General features: G+C 43.8%; 3 protein-coding genes across 4 annotated transcripts; all 3 read right to left on the bottom strand.

The window, feature by feature from the left end:
• Window positions 1-4,277: 4,277 nt before the first annotated feature.
• On the bottom strand, window positions 4,278-5,807 carry LOC117845622 (uncharacterized). The gene is made up of 3 exons (XM_034726686.2): window positions 5,612-5,807; window positions 5,415-5,496; window positions 4,278-5,290 (listed from the first exon to the last, which is right to left on the bottom strand). Exons 1-3 carry the CDS (start codon window positions 5,621-5,623, stop codon window positions 4,479-4,481), a joined length of 906 nt encoding a protein of 301 aa, XP_034582577.1. The 5' UTR covers window positions 5,624-5,807; the 3' UTR covers window positions 4,278-4,478.
• Window positions 5,808-9,558: 3,751 nt separating this feature from the next.
• On the bottom strand, window positions 9,559-14,602 carry LOC117844805 (probable galacturonosyltransferase 7). Of its 2 annotated transcripts, none has more exons than XM_034725595.2 (9): window positions 14,286-14,602; window positions 14,058-14,092; window positions 13,832-13,909; window positions 13,347-13,494; window positions 12,809-12,861; window positions 12,045-12,343; window positions 11,423-11,780; window positions 10,788-11,330; window positions 9,559-10,484 (listed from the first exon to the last, which is right to left on the bottom strand). In XM_034725595.2, exons 1-9 carry the CDS (start codon window positions 14,410-14,412, stop codon window positions 10,203-10,205), a joined length of 1,923 nt encoding a protein of 640 aa, XP_034581486.1. In that variant the 5' UTR covers window positions 14,413-14,602; the 3' UTR covers window positions 9,559-10,202. The 2 variants fall into 2 exon arrangements, with proteins under 2 accessions (XP_034581486.1, XP_034581485.1); XM_034725594.2 differs by having other exon boundaries at window positions 12,809-12,870; window positions 14,286-14,601.
• A 474-nt stretch (window positions 14,603-15,076) lies between these two features.
• On the bottom strand, window positions 15,077-23,764 carry LOC117844804 (uncharacterized). Its single transcript, XM_034725592.2, has 20 exons — window positions 23,437-23,764; window positions 23,188-23,300; window positions 22,555-22,630; window positions 22,304-22,446; window positions 21,509-21,595; window positions 21,175-21,258; window positions 20,504-20,711; window positions 20,055-20,140; window positions 19,322-19,553; window positions 19,101-19,221; window positions 18,754-18,890; window positions 18,314-18,422; window positions 17,344-17,386; window positions 17,030-17,204; window positions 16,852-16,922; window positions 16,679-16,772; window positions 16,285-16,524; window positions 15,997-16,203; window positions 15,506-15,823; window positions 15,077-15,404 (listed from the first exon to the last, which is right to left on the bottom strand). Exons 1-20 carry the CDS (start codon window positions 23,452-23,454, stop codon window positions 15,279-15,281), a joined length of 2,688 nt encoding a protein of 895 aa, XP_034581483.1. The 5' UTR covers window positions 23,455-23,764; the 3' UTR covers window positions 15,077-15,278.
• Window positions 23,765-23,815: the final 51 nt, after the last annotated feature.

The raw sequence follows: 23,815 nt of genomic DNA, 5'->3' as shown, positions 1-23,815 counted from the left end.
TTCTGCACTGCTTGTTCATCTTTTTCTTTCTTACTGTAGCAGTAATAACTTAAGACCACCTGGTTACAGTAATAGATCGAGCTCTAGTACATGTATATCAGTTGCTGCTCTGCTATGAGAAGAAGAATTGAGACAGAGGAGATGTGGGGAAAGAAAGGAAAGATGATTGGTGGTGCGTACGAGTATAGTTTTCTTTTCTCCGTGGCTGGCAGCGCACAAACCCGGTCCGGTGATGCTTTTGGAGGGGACAGGACATGCTTTTGGGGATGCCAGGGCTAGTGCGATGTTGCTACTACTACTCCGGTAAGGTAAAGGTAAATAATGAGTCGCCGGCGTCGACGTCTGAGGATCAGGGCGAGATGGATCTGAATACGACAGGTAATGTTAGAATAGCCGGAGCCCTGAAAAAGAATATACCGCCCGCCACAATTATTTCCTGAAAACCATCTCCCGAGTGGTCAGCTTCAGTGCTGGTGGTGCTGCTGATAGTACTACCTGGTAGGACGAACCCGCTGAGTAATCACTAATCAGTGGTGATTATTGACAGGAAAAGCAGGGGGTTATTACGTTGATCAACAATAATGCCCTTTTCTGCTTTGCTGGCTGAGCGGCTGAGGGTGCGCTTGGTTTGTGGGTTCATATGGGTTGGAACAGGCTCGACCCTTATCGATCCCCGTTTGGTTGGAAATGTATCTGGTTTGGATCGGACCTAGAAGGAATATTCCTTCCAGATATGGGTCGAATGCACCCGCCAAAACGAGCGGACGCACTCGACCCGCACGGACGCCGTCGTCTCCGTTCGTGCGCGCCCTCCCGCCCGTCGTGCCGCCTCGGCCGATGCCACCTCCTTCCGCTGCCCGCCAACTCTCGCCGGTCGTGCCGCCCACCCGGCCCCGCCGCCCTCCGCCCGACCCCTCCCGCCGGCCCCACTACCCGCCCGCCACCCGCCTCCACCCGGCCCCGCCGCCCTCCGCGCGCCCGTCGGCCCTTGCTCGCCTCCATGCAAGAGATGCAGAGACACAAAGAGGGGAGGCGGCAGCGGCGGCGCGCGACCGGTGAGCCTGGGAGCTCGGGGAGAAGTGGAGAAGAAGTTGGATAAAAAAATTATAATGGATGACACGTGGGATCCACGTACTACAGTTACAAACGGTGTTAAAATGATATCCAATCGACGTGTCTCAACCATTTCAACCACCAAATATGAGATAGGTTGGACCTAACCCACAAAAGTGGAATAAACGCGTGCTGAGTGTTCATCGCCATCCACTCCTTCTGGGTAGAGCGATCAAGAATGTGCCGAACGTTGCTGATGCGCCTGCAAGACACAAGGTAGATCTGCCATCTGATGCGGGACGCTGTAACTTGTGCTTGACCAGCGAATCCTAGTACGGCGCACGTCAGTAGAAGACTACGTAGTACTGTGTAGACGACCGACCACAAGCAATGCAATGCAAATATGCAATGCTGTCAGTCTTGAGTTCTTAAAGATGACGGTGAGGTAGCTCCCAGTCCCAGCACAGTACAGTCTGGGAGTACGTACGTAGATCACAATGGGAGTGCGTGAAGTGAGACGGCGGTGGGGCCCATCACGCCAGCGGCTTGGTCACGCCCATGTGTCCGTTCGTCCCCCCTCTCCCTGCATGCTTTTGCCCTTGGGAGGGACCTTGTGGGTGGCGTAGCATGAGATGGAATCCAATCCGACCACGGCGCTGCCTGCCTTGCCTTGCGCCGGCCGGCCGGCCGCCCTGGTCCATCCCCGTCTCGCTCTTGGCCTTGGCCTCCTACGCGCTGCACATGCACCCAAAAGACTAACGACTAGTCACATACTGCATGCACTTTTTGAGTTGTGACTCTTGTCGTTTTTTGCATGGCCAAGCATTATATTGCGTCGTTGCGGAGAAAAAGGTCGTAACCTTTCGGCGTGTCGATCGCCTGTTGCCACGTGAAGTTGCGAAGCAAACATGAGAACTATTGTGTGTATATATAAAAAAAAAGATGGGTGAGAATCGCATCAGTCTCGCTCGCTCGCGGCCAAGTGAAAGCAGTACTGCGGAAATCTCGCCACCATGACTTTTAGCTGCTTCGATCGATGGCAGTGCCATACCACGGGGTGCTGCGTGCAAATTAGCGAAGGCGGCGATCCTTTCCTGATTAGTCAAAGCAGCGGCAAACAGGCACTGCTTTGCATCTTGGACCGGATTGCTCTCACGCAGTCTCAGGTTGTGAAGCAGCGGCAATAATCAGAGCCCATATGCTCGTGTTGTGTTGTGTTGTGTCCCAGAAGAAAGATGCTAGACCCGTCCGTCGCAAACACGGGGGCCCAGCAGGTTTGGCCACCTGTGCCGGGCTCGTCCTCCTCCGGCATCATGTGCTTGCATGTGCCGCTCCGCTGCGCCCATCCGGCCTCTTCCCCCCCCGAGCCAGTCATCAGTCATGTATGATATCGCATGCAGTTGTATGTACAGTACTAGTACCATACATGTCACGTGTCAATGTGTCATGCCCGTGGATGAGAGCTAGCCATGGATGAGATCATGAGATGCCATCAGGCATGTGCGCTTCACCGTCGGCCGCGCTGCAGATGCTCGCGTCAATGGCACTAGCTAGGCCTGATGATTTTCAGCTGGTGCGTGCCGACTGAAAAGAAAAGAAAACGGACGGACGTCACCGTGACCGATTGCAACAGGATGTATGCGCCGCCATAACTGCGGTCTCGATCGGTCTGGTCACGTTCACGTACGTGCAGTTAGCTGCTACTGCAGCTACGGATGAGGGCGCTGGGCAGCGAGGCCTTTATCGTATCGTATCGTATCACTACGACTCCTACGGCCTCCCTCCCTCCTGCCGTTCCGTTCCAGACAGATGCGTGAATTGCCCTTCATTAATTCGCAGGCACAGACAGATCCGTCAGCCCATTAATCACCCACAGAAAAGAAGCTACTAATCGGACATCGCTGAAGGGGCCGGGGTTCCTTTCCTTTCCTCGGCAGCCTACAGCCTGATCACGGGGCGTGGAGCGTGGTGAGACCAAGGCCAACCGTCGTGCGTGGGAGACCGTGCTGCAGTGCATGCAGGGGCTCCAGTCTCTCTCTCTGTACGTACGTGTATTGTTAAGTTGGCGCCGGCCTTAGCATTGGTTTGCTTCGCATGCACGGCGCTGTTTAGTTTCAACTTCCAAGCGCGCTGATGATGCGTGTGAGGGGACTCGAGCGCCCGGTGTTCCCGCCAGATTCGTCTGCCTGCTACCAAGTAGGAGTATCTTTTATTGTATTGTACGGTTCCTGCCATGTTTGTCCCGTACTACGCCTGCAGGTCTTGGTCGCTGGCGTAGGTTTATCGCTACTTCGTTTGGCATGGCTTAGAGAACTTCGGCTTGGCAAGTGCAGCAATATTGTAGCAGCACGGAGCTGAAGTCACGGGGAGCTATTTGTTTTGGCTTCACTGGCTTCACCTCCTTTCCAATTTATTTTGAGATATTGGTATCTATTCCGACTTCGTGCTATAGTAACGTACAGTACTAAATAGTGCGTTATGCGATGCCGAATCCCCCTTTGACCTAAGCCGTGATAAAAGGAGGCCTTAGCTTGCTTCCCGAGTTTGGTACGTAGCGTTTGCGTTTTCACCTGTCCTCGCATCGCGTCGCGTCCCATGCAGCACCACCTCTCTCTCTCCCCCTCTCACGCATGCGCGCAGCCATGACATCCGGCGCACGGCCGCAGATTAATGCCGTCAAAATAGCACCGGCAAAGTAAAGTAACACCGTGTTTCCTCACCGCCTACGACAGCAGCTGTCACGGGCGACGACACTTGTGGCCTCGCAAGTTATGGGCCACCACGAATTGTCCTTGCATGATGGGCCCATGGAATTTACCCTCTACAGTCACGGCCCATTCACTGTTCCTTGGTTTAATTTTCTCGGCGCATTTGTTTGTCGTTGCGTGTGCTTTTCATCCCGAGAAGCCCACCTGTGTCTATGGGCCTAGTCCTTTCACACCGTTCTTCACTACTGAACAATTGGCCCAGCAGCAAACTACACCCCCGTCCACACTTGTTCACATGACCATATACATACACAAGGTTATGGATGCAAAACCTTTAATTAATTGCTATCACAAGAAACAATTTCTTTGCAGGAAAAAATATTTTCCATACAACTAATATATGACAAGAGGACGCATGAAGGAAGGAGGAAGTATTGTGGCCTAACGAGCTGAATGATCTGACCTTCAAGGTCGGCCATAGAAAAGAACACATGGTTTTCGTTATTCTCAAAAACGAAAAAAGAAAATGCAAACACTGCTCATGTACTTATTCCAATGCACTGAAGATTATGGACGTGAATCAAAAAACTAATTTCCACAACAAAAAAAACTTTTCATTTGCGAGAAAATTACTTCCAAAAGTCAAATAATATATGTGCTATTTTAACGATAATTCAGAGAGCGAGCTAATATACGATTCAAAAACCACAGGTGAAATCACATGATGTCACATGCACTCGACGGGTACTCTTCGTAGCTGAACTTGGTCTCCTGGACGATCTTGCATCCGTTGCACCCTCTGCACAGCGACGGCCCGGGGCAGCACATCGGCTGCGCCGGCGGCGGCGCCCAACCGTGCACGCCACCGCCGCCACCGTGGCACCACCCGCACCCGCCGCAGAACGAAGGCCCCCCGCACGGTGCCCATTTCTGAGGGGCACCGCAGGGCGGGTGTGGGTGGTGAACCGGGGCAGGTAACGGCGCCGGTGCCGGCAACGGCGCGGGCACCGGCGCCATACCTCCGCACGGCGGCCACTGAGGTATCATTTGCTGCGGGTGGTGGATGCCCCAGTGCGCCGGGTCGCTGCACGGCCACGGGTAGCAGATGCCGCATATGTTGGTGAACTGCAGGTTCACCGTCGTCGTCGACGACGACGGCGCCTTCGCCTTCTCGTCGTCACCCTTCTTCTCTTCCGGCTTCTTTTCGTCGGCGGGTTTCTTCTCCTCAGGCTTCTTCTTTTCCTCGCCAGGTTTCTTCTCCTCGGGTTTCTTCTCTTCCGGCTTCTTCTTTTCCTCGGCAGGTTTCTTCTCCTCGGCAGGTTTCTTCTCTTCCGGCTTCTTCTTTTCCTCGGCAGGTTTCTTCTTGTCCTCGGGCTTCTTCTCCTCTTGAGGCTTGATCTTGATGTCCTTGATCACGTCGCAGGCCTTGCATCTCAGTTTCTTGGACAGCCTCGCTGGGTCGAAGCGGCCCGAGATGGTGACCGTGTTCTTCGTGTTATCGAAATCAATCTTCCTGATGTCCTCCTTCGCTGCACGCAGGTTGAAAGACAAAGCAGGGAACAAAATGAGGTGACTTCACACATAGCACAATTTCGTGAAATTAAATTTTGTTGCCGGATCGAGACGATCAAGATGTTTAATTTCACCACGCACACTGGAGTTTGCTGAGGATTTTCTGAATCTTCTTGTAACATTTCTCGCATTGCAGGTCCACTTCAATGATCAAAGTAGAATCCTGCAGGCAAAAGAAAGCAGAGAAGAAACCAAAAGATTGAGAAATGTTGACTAGAATGCAATTGCAATTTGTTTCATAATAAAAAAAATCGTTAACATGGAAAGCCACAACTCACCTTTGTTGTCATGACGCTGTGGAGCTGATCGATGCCCCTCAACAACTCGTCCTGAGTTCAGAGAAGCCGGGAACGAACAGAGAAATATATAGGCGTCTCCGTTTCACCAATCGTCCAAGAGAGAACAAAATGCCAATTCGAATAGTTGGTATGGAAGAATCTCTCATCACACTGGGGAGCTTCCATAACCTAATCTTTATTTTTAATATGATGAGATTCCTAACAACAACCTTGTGCACCATGATTAGAGCAAAGACTCTTCCAAGTTCAGAACATTTGGACTGTCACTAGTACCACCTGTAGTCTCCAAAACGTGGTGGTTACTCCCTCCGTTCATATTTATAAGGCGCACACGTATACCAAGATTAAAACTTTACAATCTTTGACCAATAATTTAATCAACACTTTTTTATTTTTATAATATAAATTTGATATGGTTAGATTCATAATTAAATGTACTCTCCAATAATTATAAGTTTATAACTATAAACAATATAATGTAAGATAAACAAACAATCAAAGTTTAATATAGGAGATCGTGTCAAGCCTTATAAAAATAAATGGAGGGAGTAGTTGGGAACTGCTGCTGCTCAAAACCACTGAACGTGCCCATCCTCTGCACCTCCACGCCCTAATCCCTGCTTCTTATTTTTTTTCGCTGATCTCTCCTAACCACAGAGGCCATAGGCTTTTTCTAGGTTTTCTTTTTCCGTCCGAGCTCTTGAATAAAAGAACTAGTTCCACAAATAATGTGTTTGTGCTGTCACCTGTAAACAACTAATTGTGTGCATTTCCGTATCACTAGGTGGTCAGTGAATGTAACTTGATTGACAGTATCATTGTTGTACACTTTTATTGGAATTGGAGAGCATAGGATACCATTCTGTGTTGAGTGTAACAAACTAGCAGACTACAGACCACAAAGCTTATTTTTAAGCGAGATGCAAATGCAAGACTCCAAACACAGCTTAATTCAACGTAGCATATTCTTACGAAGATCTCCATCGTTTTGTGCTTATTGATTTCCTTCCTTGATAGCTTCATTGCATGAGGTGCAAGCGATGATGTAGTACATCCATCGACCGACCACATGTGGAAATGATCATCAAGCTTCATCATGCATGCTAACGATATTCGACGGTAGCTGCCGAGAAGATGGCTACCTCGCGGTGATGTGCTAATAATACTCGAATCATTTTTTGGTTAGGTGTTGACCGATGGGATGAGCTTTCTGAGTCATTTCAGATATTACAGGGCGTGGGATGGAAAAGACAAGAAACTCAGAGCAAAGTTTACAGGGTGGGTAATTACCATGCCCCTAAGCAATCTTGAGAAACGGGCATGAAACTGAGATTTGTCATGTTGCTAAAGAATTGAGAGAAGCAGTATTCACCATTCAGAACACACCATCTGTTGTTTCTGACAATTCTGAAACCTGCTACCATGATCTAAACACGCAGATGTTCCCGGCAGCTACGTAACATTCTCTACCGCTTGTGGCTTGTCTGCTTGTGAAAAGATAACACCCAACATCATATTATCCTGTGACCTTTGATGAATATATGCAGTGACTAGTACGTGACTGACAGGAACATGAACAATGAGACAAGTAAAGGAACAAATGAGCTAATTGAAAGATGCATGGACCGAAGGTACCTCGCAGGATGATGACAAAACATGAATGATCGCATAAGACGAGCGTTGACGCCTTACCCACCAGGATGCTTGAGCTTTGCCATTTCTAATTCCTCGGCCTGCACAGCTTCATCACTGCGTTGAGCGAGCTTGCGAGTTGCGACCCGTGCGTCGTAGCGTCCAAAGTAGGGATTCCATCGGAGCTTGTTGTCTCAAAGCAATTTGACACCGAGCAAATTTAAAGTTTACAATAGGAACAATATTCACAATTGGAAAAACTGATCCCCTTTACAATGGAATAGGGTAGAGCTCTCTTTTATAGTAATACATGACCTATTTTGCATTTCAAAAATGTTCTTACTCAACCACTACATTCCTAGAATATGTCATACATAAAGGTCATTGAAGAAAACGTGTACAAATTCAACTCTTCCATGTGGTCACGCTTCTCACGCCTTCTGCCCTCTAACCTCGGGACTTCATCTTTATTTTGAGCCTCGGGACTTCATCTTTATTTTGAGCTGAGCGCTTAGCCTCGAGTCTTCACCCGCGTCCCGAACCGAGCGCCCAGCCTCGAGGCTTCTAATTCATAGAGTCTTGTCGAAAGACCTTAACCTCGAGTGGCTCCCTTCTGAGTGTCATCCTTGAGCAAGGAATATAAGTATGAAAACTCGACATTCAGGTAAGATTCCGAATACTCGAGGGTTAACCCACTTGGTGTTAGTTTTTGCCGTTGTTAATTATTACCCTCGAGCCCTTCCAGGAGCAGAGGCGCTGCGAGGTTACGAGGTTTATCATTCGAGATGACTTCTCAGAGCGTGCGAAGTTAAAAAGGGGTTTCGCTTTCCTTGCTACCGAGGTTGAACTTGGGACCTGCTACTGTCATTGGAGAGTAGCTGAGTTTTGTTCTTAGCTTCGAACTCGCAAGACTAGAAAGGTTCCGTACTTTTTAGTATATGACGTACAACTCGCGAGGTTAAAGGTTTCCCACAACTAAGACCGACGTTCGAGGGTAACTGTCTTTTTGGCTATCCCAACGAAGCTGAAGCTTCCTTGATAATAACTTCGTTGTGGTGGCACATGGTATACCAGATACAAGTCAAATGGAAGCTTCGATGAGCTGTGTGTATACATGAAGTGATAAAAAAGAATAACTCAAGTACTAGAACAAACAAGTGGTGCTATCGTTTGGACTATTAACTTAATAGGGCATGGTACAATGCACATGGAGCCATAAACAAGTGCATCAGCTAGCCCAGCTGCCTAGGAGCATCCCATCTGTAATGAAGCTGAAAATACACATTGTCGTTTTTGTTCAAGTGGAGCATTAAAAGAACTTACCAACACATGGTGAACAAAGCAGTGTTTTCGGCATGAACGCATAATTCTTAAATCCAGTGGCACTTGCTCCCTTCTAAATTATAGGTTGTTTATATTTATTCTTAATTAAATCCATATAATTTTTAACCAAATTCATTGAAGAAATATATTAACATCTAAAATATAAAATAAATGCAGTATAATACATTTCGTGGTCTATATGTAAAATTGGTTTGACGTTGTAGATATTTGTATATTTTTTAATAATACTGGTCAAAGCTAAACAGAGGATCAAATCCACTAGCTTCATTTCGCAAAAAATAAATGTAAAAATTATACCCGCTACAAATTTTTTTTGAAAGGACCACAAACAACATTGGCCCAAGGAGTGAACTGCTGATCCGTTGCAGTGGGCCTTTTGTTTACCGGGCCGTAGACCTATCGGGCGGGGCCGCAGGCGTACGGCCTTCTTCTCCGACCTGTTCAAGGCATTTTCTCCATCGACCAAATTTGTCAAGGCAATCAAATGTAATTTGCTGAAAGGCATTGCTAATCTGTACATCGGAGACATCTCCTCTGCAAATATAGAGGTGGATAAAAAAGAACAGAAGATAAAAAATGCATAGCTCTGTCAGCCAGCTTATACCTGTTGATAGTTTCTTAGTTTTTTTTTTCCCTCTTAACTGTTGTCAGTAGTAAGGGAAGGGCGGACTAGTGGCTTCCTGGCCTTTCTCCCCTTCGCTACAGTAAAGGGCGATAGGGAGGCGATTCGGAATCCGGCGTCGATTCCGCCGCCGCCTCCTCGCCTCCGGTGGCCGCTTTGGCGCCGGAGGTGAAGGGGAGCCTCTTCATCAATTCCATAATCATAACCAAGTCCTGACAGGGTCAATTTTTCATCTAGAGGATAGATGAGATGTTGGACAGCGAATGACATGACCAACATGGCATCACATGACCTACACATTTACAAACAAACCGTTACAAATAACACAAGATCTGTAAGCATGAAGTTTCAATATATCGACCAATGTGGGCATAGGCGGAATTTCTTGATAGGGAAGCCCCTACGGCACAAGAAGCATTGCAGTAGGAAGCACGGACAAATAATATACAAGTTGTCAGCAGAACTGTCAGTAGGTCTGGTGAACAACCTTTGCAGAATTGTAATTTTGGTAAATAATCAATGCCTGACAACTAAGAACGAAAAATTTGACTATAGCAGAATACATGTGTGTGCCCTTATTGGCAGAAGGAACAAAGGGAACAAATCAGCATCGACGAGCGTGATACCCCACTTTCAGTAAAGGTACCACGACTCATCAAAAATCCTATCTACAAATCTCAACAGTGAGGTCAACTGGCTACTTGAAGCCATCCTTGCTTGCTGCACAGTCATCTGACTTATGACTAGCCCGGAACACAAAGATTGTCAATCAAGCTTGTTTTCAGTGAACAGAAGGTGCTGTCTCTACTCCATACAGCATTGTTGGCCAACGACCGCACCACTTTTCCTGTTCAACATCTGTGTTTGTTGTTCTGGTGCAGAGCTTTTGAGAAGTCACGCATCCACACTTCACCGACACAAACTTTAGATGTAGCAATCTATTGCCAATTGTTCTGATTTTGTCCATCTGTGTCATGGATTTACATTGCACTCATCCATAAATTGATCTCCTCGAACAAGAAACCTCTTCCAGTACTTTTTGTAGTGTGGTATACCTAATTCAAGCCAAGGTTTCATGTTACCATTGTAGTGCAATGATACTGATCTCCGAGCAACCTCTTCATCAATTCCATAATCATATCCAAGTCCTGACAGGGTCAATTTTTCATCTAGAGGATAGATGAGATGTTGGAAGGATAGCAAGCTTAGAGGAAATGCTGCTGCTCGCAGAGATTGCTCATCCTTGAATTTGAACTGTAATGAAACAAGAATGAGATAAGTAGATGCACCAGCTAATACTATGAAAAGCAACATCCAAAATATACCAAAAAAGACTATTAATTTTAAGGTTGTAATGGAGAAAATTCAAGAAATGTGAAAGAAAGTAAATCGAAGTCCAGAATAGACAAAATAGAGAGGAAGAAAACAATGCAGCATGCTTCGTGTTTGATGCAATGAGTAACATGCAAAGAAAGAAAGGCAGGCCACACATGTGAGCGTCCCCTGTTATAACATGCTCTAGTCTGAAATTTACTGGCCTTGAAGCAATATACTGACCTTCTTCATGAGCATCAGATAGTTTTCTGTAACATTATGTTCCCTCCATTTATCCAAATTAATCAAATTCACCCCTGAAATCCATGCACATGACTTGGGATCGTATGCTGTTTTACCCAAGACATTTCTCATTTGACCCAGTTTCAGACCACAAAATTCGACGGCACCGTTTACCTTGTCCCCCATATCAATATTCCACAAGAAGGACAAATCTCGTTGAATGACTAAATCGTCATCCAACAGAACCACTTTGTTTAGATACTTGAAAATTTCTGGAATAAGGAAATGAGAGTGGCTGAACAACGATAGGTATTCCATTCTTGTATTATCAGTAGGCTGCTTAGTGCTCCTAATGAGAACACGAAACTCCTCTGGCAAATACAGGTGTCTGATACTATACTTTGGCAACCTCTCCAAAATAATTGCTTCATAGTTTATGACATGGATAGCTGCACTTTTATATGAATTCCTGGCAAACCAGTGTTTCATGGCATAGAAGTTCTGAGCATCAGTTAGGATGTGAAAAGCAAGGATGCCTGGCTCCTGCAAAAAGACCAATAAGAATACTAGGGATACCCAGCTCACAAGATAGTGTATGGATTAATATTGTAAATATCAGCCAATGAGCCAAATACCTTACAACTGCTCACAGTTGAGTTGATCACTACAGAAGCCGCAAGAACATTCCTAGACAGTATAACATAGTGCCGATATTTTGGACTATTGAACTTGCCAGAAGGAGAATCATCCGAATCCAGCGAAGATGATTTGAAGTATTCTAACGTCAACCTCATAGAAAGGCAATGATGACTTTTCGGCAATGTCTGGGCACCAAGATTGTAGAGGAATGCACTCTGCTTCATATGAAAATGAGCTTCATCCTCAGTCATATCAAGTATCTGGCGAAGCTTCCTGTCAACATTCTTACAATCCACTGTGCAAGATTTGGATCTCGCTATTGTTCGTTCCATCTGCTCCATCCTCTTGTTGATACTGAAATAACAAGACAACTATCATTCAAATTATCCAACTAGTAACTCCTACTAATGATTGGAAATAACGTCCCTAGGTTGAATTAAATATATTAACTCCTACTAGTCCATCCCTAGGTTTGAATCATTAATGCGTAAATATATTACCCGAAGAGGCATTCACAAAAAAAAAAGATCACATTAACTTATCATAATCAGCATATAATGCAGCTTTAAGACTAATCACAGTGAAGAATGGTCTTAAACAGTAAAATTTGATTCTCACAAGGATGGTAGATCAGCATCAACTGTCGATACACTAAGAACCCTCTCATGGTCTTGTATGTTCTGCTTCATTTCCTGAGTGAGAGCTTCCTGTCCTTGAAGTTTTGCAATGCTCGGATAGTATGAGCGTGCTACAAAGAGTTGATCTTTTAGCCTTTTCACTATAGAATCTTTCATTACTTCTTTGTGCTCTATGGACCAGAGACAATAACTCCCAAATTCAAGTTGACAAGCCTTCGCCCTTTCCACATCATCAGCTTTTGCACCTTTTTGTCGCTCTTGTACATCTTTTCTGATCTCCTGAAAAGATAGATGTGCATTATGGTCTAAGTACCAGCATAAATCTGGCTGATGCAAAAGTTCAGTAGGAACTAGGAAGAACACTGAAAGGAAACATGAAGTTATGCTTTGAAAAATAAAGTACAGGGATGCACTATAATCTACTCAAGATTGTCATAAGACAAGCTTAACTTTTTAAACTACTGGATTAGTTTATGATGATGGGAAATTATTCAAAATGCTGCATCATGTAACCTATGATCTTCAAGGTGTCTGAGCTGAGGAAAACTAATATATGATTATTTTAGTGTCCCTGTTGTGTTACAGAAAACAATTTTTCAAGGTACAGTTTCATATAGCCAAAATAGGACACCAGACTTCCATCTTACCAACAAAAGGTGTATAAAAAATAAGCAAATTCTGAAATGACATGAAATAGCAGTTCGAAATCAACAAAGTACAACTTTGAATGCTTAAGGTCCGTACTCTGGTGTCTCGAGTTGATTCCCCCACAGCCTTTGATGGGTTAACTTTTGGTGCTGGAAGAACTGTGTGTAAGATAGCAATTATTGAGTCAAATGTAAAGGAAAGCAAAATACCTAAAGCATCAGACATGAAAAAAAATAACCATCCAAAACAGATGGATTGCAACCTCTAAACAGCTTTGACCAAATACCACTACTGATAAGGACAACTATACGAGAGTCGACATAAGCAGGGTGGACTGGCTGTCTGGGATAGTTGGGTAATAATAATTGCTGCTAGGTTCTAAAGTAAATCATGAAATGGAGGGAACCGAGAGGGAGGAAATGAAAAAACTAATTTGACCTCTGGAATTCTAGTGAACATCAGAAAGTGAATGATGCCCAAATATAGTTTATTAATTTTCACTGCGGCACCATTGAGGCCTCATATAACCTCAATGAACAGAATTGGACAACTTAAAATTTACACATCATGAGCAACGTTCTACCATTAGCAGCAATGGCATTTGTGGTTTTGGCCTTGTACTGCTATGACATACCTTTTGGTTTAGCAACACCATTTGTTGAGTGGCCATCAATTTGCTTATGCTGATCAACGACTCCTCTACCTTCGGAGATCCTCTTCTCTGGTTCATGTTGATGAATGACTCCTGAACTACCTCTGGTGATCTTCTTCTCCGGCGCATCCTGAGGAAAATGCAACTGTCATGGACTGCAGATGCAATCTTCACAATTCTTAAGCAAGTTTGACAGATATACTCAATTCTACATTCACGAACATAAAATGATAAACATGGTCAATCGACTTTCTTTAACATGTAGAAAACAGCATTCCCACCAAGCTAACAAGTGAGGTGCCTCTTATTGCAAATTCGTGAGCAGTAGACTAGTCTCAAATATCCTGGTCGGTCTTTTCCAGGTGATAACGAACAGACAGCATTGGGTTACCCCCAATAAAGTCGCTATTCCAAACAAAACAAAATTACAAAACAATCGCCATCAATAAGAGTAAAAGCCAACCGACCTGTCTACCTCCAGTGACAGCGCCACCACGACCCTTCCTCTCCACGACCACGTGATCGACCAAAGGCAGAACGACCTCCTGAATCCAAGGCAGTAATGAACACAAGAAGAAGAAGAAAAAGTGGAAACCAACGAATGAGTCGTCTCCGCTCCCACATGGTGGCATCCAAATCAATCAGCATCAACAACGAATACCCGGAAAGGGGGAGAAACAAATAGTGCGCTACCTGTCGGTGCCGCTCCTCCGTCGTCACGTACCCTCCTGCATCGCACAGCAATCGGAGAGTAAGCCAGCCGAAATCCCCAGGACGAAGCGGTTAATCAACAAAGCCGCGCGGCAATCGAACAACCGCTGGACCCCCAGATCCACCGGCGGAGGCGGTGATCCGAGCACGACGGCCTCCGCGCTCCCGCATTGAGGTGAAGCGAGCGAGGGGGAGTGCTAGGCTACATACCAGTGGGGGCGCGGTCGAAGAGGAAGGCGAAGGGGACGAGCAGGGAGCAGAGGACGAGCGCCAGCACCGCGACGCGCGGGCCCCTCCGCCTCTTGAGCGGCGCCGGCAGTAGCGGCTGCGCCTTCATGGCCTCCTCCTCCTGGGGTTCCCGGAGGCCGCGGCCTCTCCTCTGATCATCGCCTGCTTCAGCGAGACGGGCTCCAAACGCGCTTCCCGAGTTGGAGGCAGTTGTGTGCGATGGGATTTGCTTTGATCGCGGCCGGCGGCGCAGTGCGGTTTGGTGCGCGCAGTGTGAGTGAACTGGATGCTGGTTGGTTGGTGCCTGCGCTCGTGCCGGGTACGTTAAAAGCAGTGTGTACCCATCGGACATGTGAGCCACGAATTGTTTTTTCAAAAGACAAAGTTCACCTGCTTTCATACATCTCCTACAAAGCAAACTCCATTTGGTTTTAAATGAATACAAAACTAATTAGCCTTTTCTAAATGTCTCCATTTGGTTTTAATGAATGTATAAAGTAAACTAATTTGCTTTTCTAAATGTCATCTATTTAAAAAGAGGGAGCACTGTTTTTACACCTGAGGCAAAATTCTCTGAAGGTCATGCTATCGCCTCTTCTATTTGCTAACCGTTTAATACTTGCACGGTTAACACATGATGGAAATTAACGGAGCGAAATATAGAGAAACCGTGGATAAATCCATGGATCATGATACCCATGTATGAGATAGGCAGAATGGAGGGCCGTAGAGTACCCCAAACAAGCGTTCGTGCAACTTCTGGTCGGTCCCCAAAAAGGCAAAAACGTGCATATGCACACCAGCCGGAACAGCGATGTTGCTGATAAAAGGTTCACCCAACCATAGTCCAGAGTCATCGCCAGCATATATACATACATCCAGGTACAACCTACACTCCTACAGGCTACAGGCGTATCCCCTCCCTAGACTAGCCCGGCAAGATCTGAAAAATGGGTTGTAGCGGCCCTCGATTTGTTACATGATCTTGTATTTCCCATTTTTCTTGTAAATTTCGAATTCGGATTCGAGGCTGTCCAATATCTCAACAACTGATTCTCTCTTGGATCCATTGAAGTGCTTGACAACTTCGTCTAATAACACCTGAAAACATAGTGAACCGTCAACGCTCAACACAGAACGAGTGAACGACGTGGGTTACCAACCAACTGGACTTCAGAAAGAATGTTTGGGTGTCTGCTTACCCCATCGCGGCTGGCGACAAGCTCTAGCACAGATTCTTCAGTGGCGACAGTTGTGCCAGAAGATTCAACTCCATGCTCTTCTATCTTTTGCTGTTTCATTGCTGGCTGATCAGCAGAACCAATCATGCCGTCGGTTTGGCAGCCTCTCTTTGCTGAAGGGTTTGCATCAAGAGTATCAGCCGTTAGGACACCATCTCCCGGATTATCATCTCCGCCGGCTTCGGTTGCATGGGAGGAAGCAGGTGCACTACCGAAAACTTGCTCTGACAATCCACGCCCCTCAATCGTCAGGAATGTCTTGATCATGTCGTAAGTTACCTGGGATTGTCATGTAACAATTTTTCCAATGTAAATTAGACATTCATGACAGCTTTGGATGCACATACAATGAACTATGGCCAATGCTAGATAAGAGTGGCTATTGCATTTTTTTTCAAGCAGTACTAAATCACAAACAGAAATAGAGTGATAATGCACTGAGGGAGAATTACATTCTCTGGGAGCTCCTCTTTGATTGGCTTCAACTTGTCACGTGATCCAGCCTTTGCAATTGCAAGTTGGATCCCTGAGGCTATCTCAGGTGTCAGCCCTACCTCCCTGCAAAACCTACTCCAATCCACCTCACATCCTTCTCGAGCAGCATCAAGTATGTAGGCAATAACTGTTTGCTCTTTTATTGGCACGGCTCTGCGAAAATACTAGAATACATAATCATATTAAGCTGTGAACTTGAGTATTCCATCAGTGGAAAACGAAAAATGAAAACAATGGTAACTCACTGCGATTTTCAGGAATGAAAACTCCTGCTTCTGCCACAATTCCCATGCAGTCAACTTTGCATCACCCAAGATACCTGGAAGATTGTTTTGTACAGGCTTCGGTAAACCAGCTATATTTTCCACAGCTGGATTTGTTGGTGGTGGTGGTGGTAATGGTGAATTATCCAATGGAAGGTTTAACTCCTTCGACAATTGTGTGATATTTTGGATGAAAATGCCACTGAAACGCGAGATAAAATGCTGCAAACAAAACATCAGATGTATCAAAATACAAGTACAAGATGGAATAGAATGGTCACACTATTGTGTATTTTAAAATTGGATGTACTGCAGAAATGCATACTATTTGTATTAACAAAAGATAGTTTGCTATATATCTTTTTCAACGTAATACCTGGTTGACACCATCGATATTAGCAAGTCTAGCTCCAGTTGAAGGCCTCATCTTTGCAAAGTTTCTTATTGTCTGATCACCACATATAGCATATCTGTAACAAGTAGGATTGAAAAAACACTGAAAACGTGATTCCTAAACTCATTGTTATTATCGTTTAAATTTTTACTCACGGAGCGGTCCCAATATCTTGAGCAAGCTTCATCCTGACATTGAGGAGCATTTGATAGAGTTTTGATTCATCCTGAAAGAAATTTAAATAAGACAAAAACACACATAAAAAATAGCTAAAATTTCCAGGGTAAGTAGTGGGTGGGTGAGGATGAATAAAATAGCATTTGAGGAACCTACCTCAGAAAATTTTTCAGACTCTAATGTGGGCACAAGATTTAAACCACCACCTTCTTTGTGCTGTGAACTACCATGTTCCTCTAGATCAATCATCTCTGCAGTCAGCTGTAAAACCAGTGGTGTTCCATCCATTTTATCAGCAGTAGAGAGAAACTTGACCCCTTTTGGACTGACGCTGAATATATAAATGCACAAGAGTTAGTGGTGGTTGTTCTTAAGCATTTGTGCATTTAAAGACTAAACTTGCAAAGGGCTACAGAAAGGGAATGATTAGAATGGCTACAAAAAGCAAAAGGAAAACAGCGACACAGCACCTGACAAATCTAAATGTATCACGGACAGTCTCCTTCAAGTAATCTGCACATAGATAAAAGGAGTGAATGAATAAATAAAAGCAATTCAAGGATGACAAAATATTTCAGTATCCTAACAACTGGTGCAGAGAATTTGCCATTTGCCCAGCGTAGTCATAATCAAGTAGCACAGCCATTATCCTAACACTCTGAAGAACAAGGCAGGTTTACATTCAAATAGAAGTTAAAAAAGTGTGAAGTCAGTAGCTGAGAGCCTGAGATGTCCGTGAATGTATTTAGATTTGGTAGAAGAATTTGCCTTGAGAATTGAGATCGGTGCATACTTTCTAAGCTTTACAGGTTTCAAGATTAACCTGAAAAGGATAACCAGCATACAGTTTGAAAAGACATCTGTAAGTGTTAGCAAACTCGCTTGCACGCCAAGGCTGTTGCCTGGCCGGTTGCACCAGATAGCTCACGTGTGGACCCGATCGGCAATATCCCCCGATTCTGTTTCTACAAGTCAGGGTGGTTGAGATTGCCTTGATCCTGGGCCTATATATGTAATCCTGAACCCTCAGTTGAATACATTGATCTATTGCGTGAACTCATCCGCTATCAATTCAGTGTACCTATGGTCATATCTGCTGTAAATATCTTTTATGGACAGAGAAATTACTGTGGAGACAGGATATGCCATTTGCTTGCATACAAATTGTAGACCATAACTCTCTTCTTAATACAAAGACACAGTCCTGTGTATTCTATAAAATGATCGAGGGCATAGGGTTTACCAAAACATTACTTCTACTAACATGCTCACAACAACAAAGTGTAATACTATCTCCAAATCTTTTTATAATGCTACCTTTCTCAGGAAAAAGACAGCAAGAGAATAGGCTTTGCACATGGAGAATCAACAATTTTAAAAAGTGATATTTCATACAACTCACAAGCATGACCAAATGAATAGAGAGGTCCGCAATAGTACCATGTGCTATAAGGAGGCCACCAAGTGCTTTCCACCAGTTTGGTGAGTAGTCTTTACCTCGTCCATGCATTTGTAGTTTATCATAATTGTTGTCAACAATTTTCTTCGCCTACAAACAGGAAAGTATTTGCTATGCACCATCTTCATTTCAAGAAAGAGCAATTTAATGGTCAAGATGAAGTTCTAACAAAATTTACTGTTCAATCTATCATTTCGATCTCATAAAGTAAAGATATCATGGAAGACTTCAAAAACTTATGCAACCTACATGACAAGACTGCACCAAATATAACAGTACATTACATTGAAATGATTTAACTAGGAGTAATCCTGTCCAATATGATTGTCCCCAGATATAAAATTATCAGCACATACGTTTGAACAGCCAATGTACGTCGCAACTCTAGAAAATCAGGAAACAAAAAAGGATAGAAACTTACTCGTGATCCACGGAGAACATCAATAGGTAAATTAAGGCCCCAGCGTCCTCCACAAGATTTGATGCACGACAGCAACAAAAAAGTTTCTTTTGACAAATCTCTAACATTTTTCACTGCTGTGCAGTTATCACAGTTACCTATATAGCAAGAGATGTGGAGTCATTAATCAAATGTCACTGCAAGGCAAATTCCACCTGTTGTGTTATATAAGATTGCATGATGCCTCCTAACCCAATTAAATAAGGACAAGAATAGGCAAAAGAAACCTAAACTGTTTCAGATTGATATTCGCAGACAAAGTCCAACAAAATCTTAAAATTGTTCTCTTAAAAATAAGAATAGAATACCACAGTCGGAGTTGAGCTCTTCGCCAAAATACTGCAATAAGAACCTTCTGCGGCATGTAGCAAGGAGGCAATATTTTTGTGCTGCCATGAAGGAATCCATGATTGCTTTCCTCTGGGTTCCCTGTTCAATGAATTGAAACATTAAGAAAAGGAGCCATACATAAGAAGCACTAGGCTGCAGGGATGGAGTGAACAAGCATCCAGCATGCACAGTTACATACATTTTTTGCCTCGGCACAATAAAAGTCAGCTTTCGTAAAATCACTTCTTTGGTAATATAGCCAGCAGACTGAAGACAGACCATCCCTTCCACAACGCCCACTTTCCTGGTAGTAGGACTCCAGGCTCTTTGGACATCCATAGTGTATTACACATCTAACATCAGGTTTATCAATACCCATTCCAAAAGCTATAGTTGCCACCATCACAAGAACTTCATCCCTAATGAAGGATCTGCAAAGGAGCACTATGACCCGATCAATCATAAAATTTAAGTGCTGTCACCATAGTATGTAAAAAGCTGGATGCATGAATCACATAACTGACTATCCTTATGCCCCTTTACCCAAGCATTTGTCTAAAGGCTTTACTTTTCCCATTATCTAATTACATGATCAATGCAAATCTAACAGAACAAAGACATCTCGGCAAATATTTTACAGAAAACGTTGGAGTAAACCAAATCCAGGCCCTTATGAACCACATGATATTATGTGCCTCACAATGACATGGTCAAGCATATCGACCAGGCCAATATAAATAATTCAATAAAACCGTACAATTCAATAAAACCTTTTTTCAGAGAAGATGTTGATAATTGGTTCAAAATATCATTTGAGAACTGGTCAAAACTCAAAACAATATTGTTGGAGGATTTAGATTGTTCAAGAAATATGAAAGTACAAGCAAGAGAACATAACACCCAAAACAGAAGCCAGTGAATAGATAACAAACCTATGGGATTCCTCTCTAGCTCGGCTGCCCATTTGACCATGGTAAATTCCAGACTTGATTCCAGCAGTAACCAATGCCTCATGAACCTGGGAAAAGGATTATTCATGTACCCAATTAACACAGCAGAAATAAAGAAGCCCAAGTTTATCAAATAATTTAGAATTTGTAAAGTCACCCTTCCAAATTTGTTAGATTTATTTACTGAATCTATCCCTGTAATGTGAATGGAATCTGAAAGTTCCCACATGGACCAGAAAATAAAGGAGGTATCTGTTACTCAAATAATAAAAAACAAATATTAACAGTGTCACATTCCAAGAATTTGATGTGCACCTATATAATCTGAAAAATGAACAACTCTTATTTTTAAGAAAAACAGAAAAAAAAATACATACTCCAGCATTAGGATTTGCAAGTTAAAAATTATATGGTTCTGAAAATTCACAAACCTGTTCTGTCTCCCGGATGGTAGTACAATATATTATTGTTGACTCACCCACAGCACTCCTCTTTGAAACATCTTTCACAAGTTCACTGATAAAGGATATAGATCGGTTGCATGACTTCACACCATAGAAAAGGTTGTGACGATCAAACGATCCAACAACAACATGAGGATTGCGCAGAACCAAGGAAGTAGAAATATCTTTGCGTACCCTGCAATTAGACTTCAAGTGGTTTGAACTTGGTACAGAGAGAAAAATGACAGAACCAGCTCTAAAAAGCACCTGCAACGTAGCTGGGAACACGCTCCCTCCACCCACCCATAAAAAAAAACATGAACATGAGGGCACTCATGCTGACAATCCACAGCTAAGGTATAGCTGTGGTGTCTGTCTGGCAGGTTCAACTGCTTGTATAGTCTATGCATATGTTTTTATGACACTAGGGGCATGGTTAGTATAATTCCATCAGTTCTGTGATGATATCTGAACAATCAAACACCTATCAACCTCTAAGGGGATAATCTAGTGCTGATTGTTATTACGTTTTGGGAATTTTGTTGTTCTAAAGCTAATTTTCACCTTGTCCTTTCAAGCAAAGGAAAAATTAGATACAATCACAAGACAGGTACAGAAGCAACGAGGAAGAGAATAAGGTGATAGTGTAACATCCATACCTTTCAGTGGCTGTGGCAGTTAAAGCAACAAAGGGAACACCCACAAGAAGGTCGCGCAATAAATGCAACTGCTTGTACTCCACCCTGCATTTAAGAGAGTCTGAATTATGTTAATCACTCAATAGCAAATGATGGGGTAGGGGAACTATAGAAAAAAAAAATGCACATAATCTGGATAAATAAGCACATACAGTAACCAGTAACTGCTACAAATACATTTTCAATAGGTGCATACAGTATCGTCCCAAATGCGTACATATACTTATGAAATTCAAATGACTAAATACCAGTTACTTTTATTAGAAGTTCTTCATTTATCAAAAGAAAAAACAACCTGAAATCATGTCCCCATTCTGATATGCAATGTGCTTCATCAATGGCCAGCAAGCATATTCCGGCAGCCTGCAAGTTATTCCAAAACCTGGACAAGCATGAAAAAAAGGTAAGTCGACAGAACAAAAGCTGCATGTCTTATTTGTTTTGCTTTATTGCTTTCAGAAGAAGGGAGGACATTACTTTATGTATACAAAATACAAAGTTCTACACGACCAACAGAAACTAAAATTTGCTAAGGCCATGGGACTATTGTATAAATAACAATCTATCCAGAACAAAATTCTTTTAGTTGTATTACAGCCAACTCAAGGGCAGGACAAGATGCCTTTCCTTGAGCAAATCCATATTTGCCGCTAGCATTACTTTCATAAATTTCATTTGGAGAAATTTTATCAAAGATTACAAGCTCTTTAGAATAAATTTGGAGCCAGATATGCCAACAGCCGAAGATTACAAGCTCTTTAGAATAAATTTCTGTTGCATCCCAGTTACATCCCTATTCATAGCTATGTCCCTGTTATGTTACTTTATTTAAGGAAATAAGGTTGACATGAGCAATAACTAGAAATTATCCATATAATGACAAAACATGTACATGCCTTCCTTTTCAGCCAAAAAGTATCCACAATCTTTTCGATTAATCCTGCATACTCAAACGGACATGCTACTCAAGTTTTGCAACAGCCTACTGTGGTCTCACAAGAACATGTCAAGCACTACAGATTTTAACAGTAAAGCACATCATAAGCTAAGATACCCTCTGAAGTATTTATAAAATATCACAGGATTTCACCTTGAAGGAAGTGAAATGGCTTTCTCTGGTGTCATGTATAGTACATCAAATATGCCTTTTTCAGCATCACTGCTGGCTGAGCTATTTGTTTGGGTGCTGCCCAGGTACTCAGATTTCACACCTTTTTGTTTTAAACTCATAACCTGTTTCATGAAATTGAAACCCACAGCGAGACTTTTGGTTAGAAAGAAAAAGGGAAAACCACGATGAGAAGAACACCAAGGATATTGTACTGAACATTCCAGACTTACCTGGTCTTGCATCAGGGACAGAAGAGGGCTTACAACAACAGCTGTCCTCTTTGTAACCAGTGGGGGTATTTGATAGCTGCCAGAAAGGGGTTTGCCATGATTGAATGGTGAATTTGTATTTAAAAGGAGATAATCAAATTGACAAATCATAATCGATTAATAAATGAGTTGGCGGAAACAGGAATGCATTTATTTTTTTCTCTGAAGGAAATGCAGAATATTTACAAACCATTAACGAAAACGAATTTCTATAGCTATAACAAACAAATCAGCAAATTTTAAGTGTATAGTTTCGAAATCCTGCTGCAAACCTATTGCTCACCTCAACAACCCATGGAACAGAGAAAAATGTGCTCAAGTCTTTTTGAGAAGCTGATTTTGCTGGTTTTGGCGAAATGTTTTCTGATCATGATTTCCTAAGTGGACTTAACTTCCAACTAATCCGATGATTTGTTGGAACGAAATGTAACTTTGCTGAAAGTGACCTGAGCAGTATAGCTTACAGGCCACATTTCTACCAAAGATTTTTTTTCTTTTTTTTGAAAGCCCAACCAACGAAAATGTATTTATGAAACCATCGTTACCTATTAATCAACTAATCTCGAACAAGTGAGGGGGGCGGCGGCGACTTACCAGATGGACTTGCCGCTGCCGGTGGCCATGACGACGAGGCAATCCCGCCCATCCAAGACCTTCTGTATGATCTCCCTCTGGTACGGTCGGAACGACGAGTAGCCGAAATAGCCCTGCAAAAGTGCAACAAACACAAACGCCCCGGATTAGAAAAGCGCCGGAGGGTTAGGGTTCTAACGCCGCGCGCCGTCGCGGCCCCAGGGCGCCCAGGGTTTTGGGGGCGTGGAGTTGGAGCAATGCGATGCTTGCCTTCAGCGCCGCCTCCATTCTGGCAGCGGTAGGGAGCTACGCCGGGATGGCTGGATGGAAGCGGAGATGTTTCGCCTCGGGAAGAGGAGGCGAGCGGAGATGGAGTGGGGCCGTGGTGGTGGAACGATCGGATGGGTGGGGGCGGGGGGGTAATCTGGTAATGGCGGCCGGCGAAGGTGGGGGATTTGGGGAAGGGAAACGGCGGCGTTTCGTCGATGTTCCCGCCAAATCCTTTCTGGGCCGCGTAGCACGTTAGGCCCAGTAGGGTTCTTTCCTCCACTGCCGCCGTTTCGAATTAAGCAGTTTGCTTATGGTCGATAGTGAAGCATAAATGTCCAAAGCCAGCATGAGCGCCGCGTCACTTTTCATAAATTCAGGT

The sequence above is a fragment of the Setaria viridis genome, chromosome 2 (assembly GCF_005286985.2).
Source record: "Setaria viridis chromosome 2, Setaria_viridis_v4.0, whole genome shotgun sequence".
Lineage (NCBI taxonomy): Eukaryota > Viridiplantae > Streptophyta > Magnoliopsida > Poales > Poaceae > Setaria > Setaria viridis.
This window is presented reverse-complemented; position numbering and strand designations above follow the sequence as displayed.

Bases quoted from the DNA above. Each gene is read 5' to 3' on its own strand.
- LOC117845622 (XM_034726686.2), bottom strand. The intron at 5,291-5,414 runs GTGCGTGGTGAA...ACCTGCGTGCAG, and splicing joins AATCCTCAGCAAACTCCAGT to CGAAGGAGGACATCAGGAAG.
- LOC117844805 (XM_034725594.2), bottom strand. From the start codon at position 14,412: ATGAAGGCGCAGCCGCTACTGCCGGCGCCGCTCAAGAGGCGGAGGGGC. The intron at 14,093-14,285 runs GTATGTAGCCTA...TGTGCGATGCAG, and splicing joins CTTCGACCGCGCCCCCACTG to GAGGGTACGTGACGACGGAG. The intron at 13,910-14,057 runs GTAGCGCACTAT...CCTTGGATTCAG, and splicing joins CGGAGGAGCGGCACCGACAG to GAGGTCGTTCTGCCTTTGGT.
- LOC117844804 (XM_034725592.2), bottom strand. The intron at 20,141-20,503 runs GTTTGTGAATTT...TCCTTTTCCCAG, and splicing joins CCATCCGGGAGACAGAACAG to GTTCATGAGGCATTGGTTAC. The intron at 17,205-17,343 runs GTGCTGTGTCGC...TTATATATTCAG, and splicing joins GATACATTTAGATTTGTCAG to CGTCAGTCCAAAAGGGGTCA.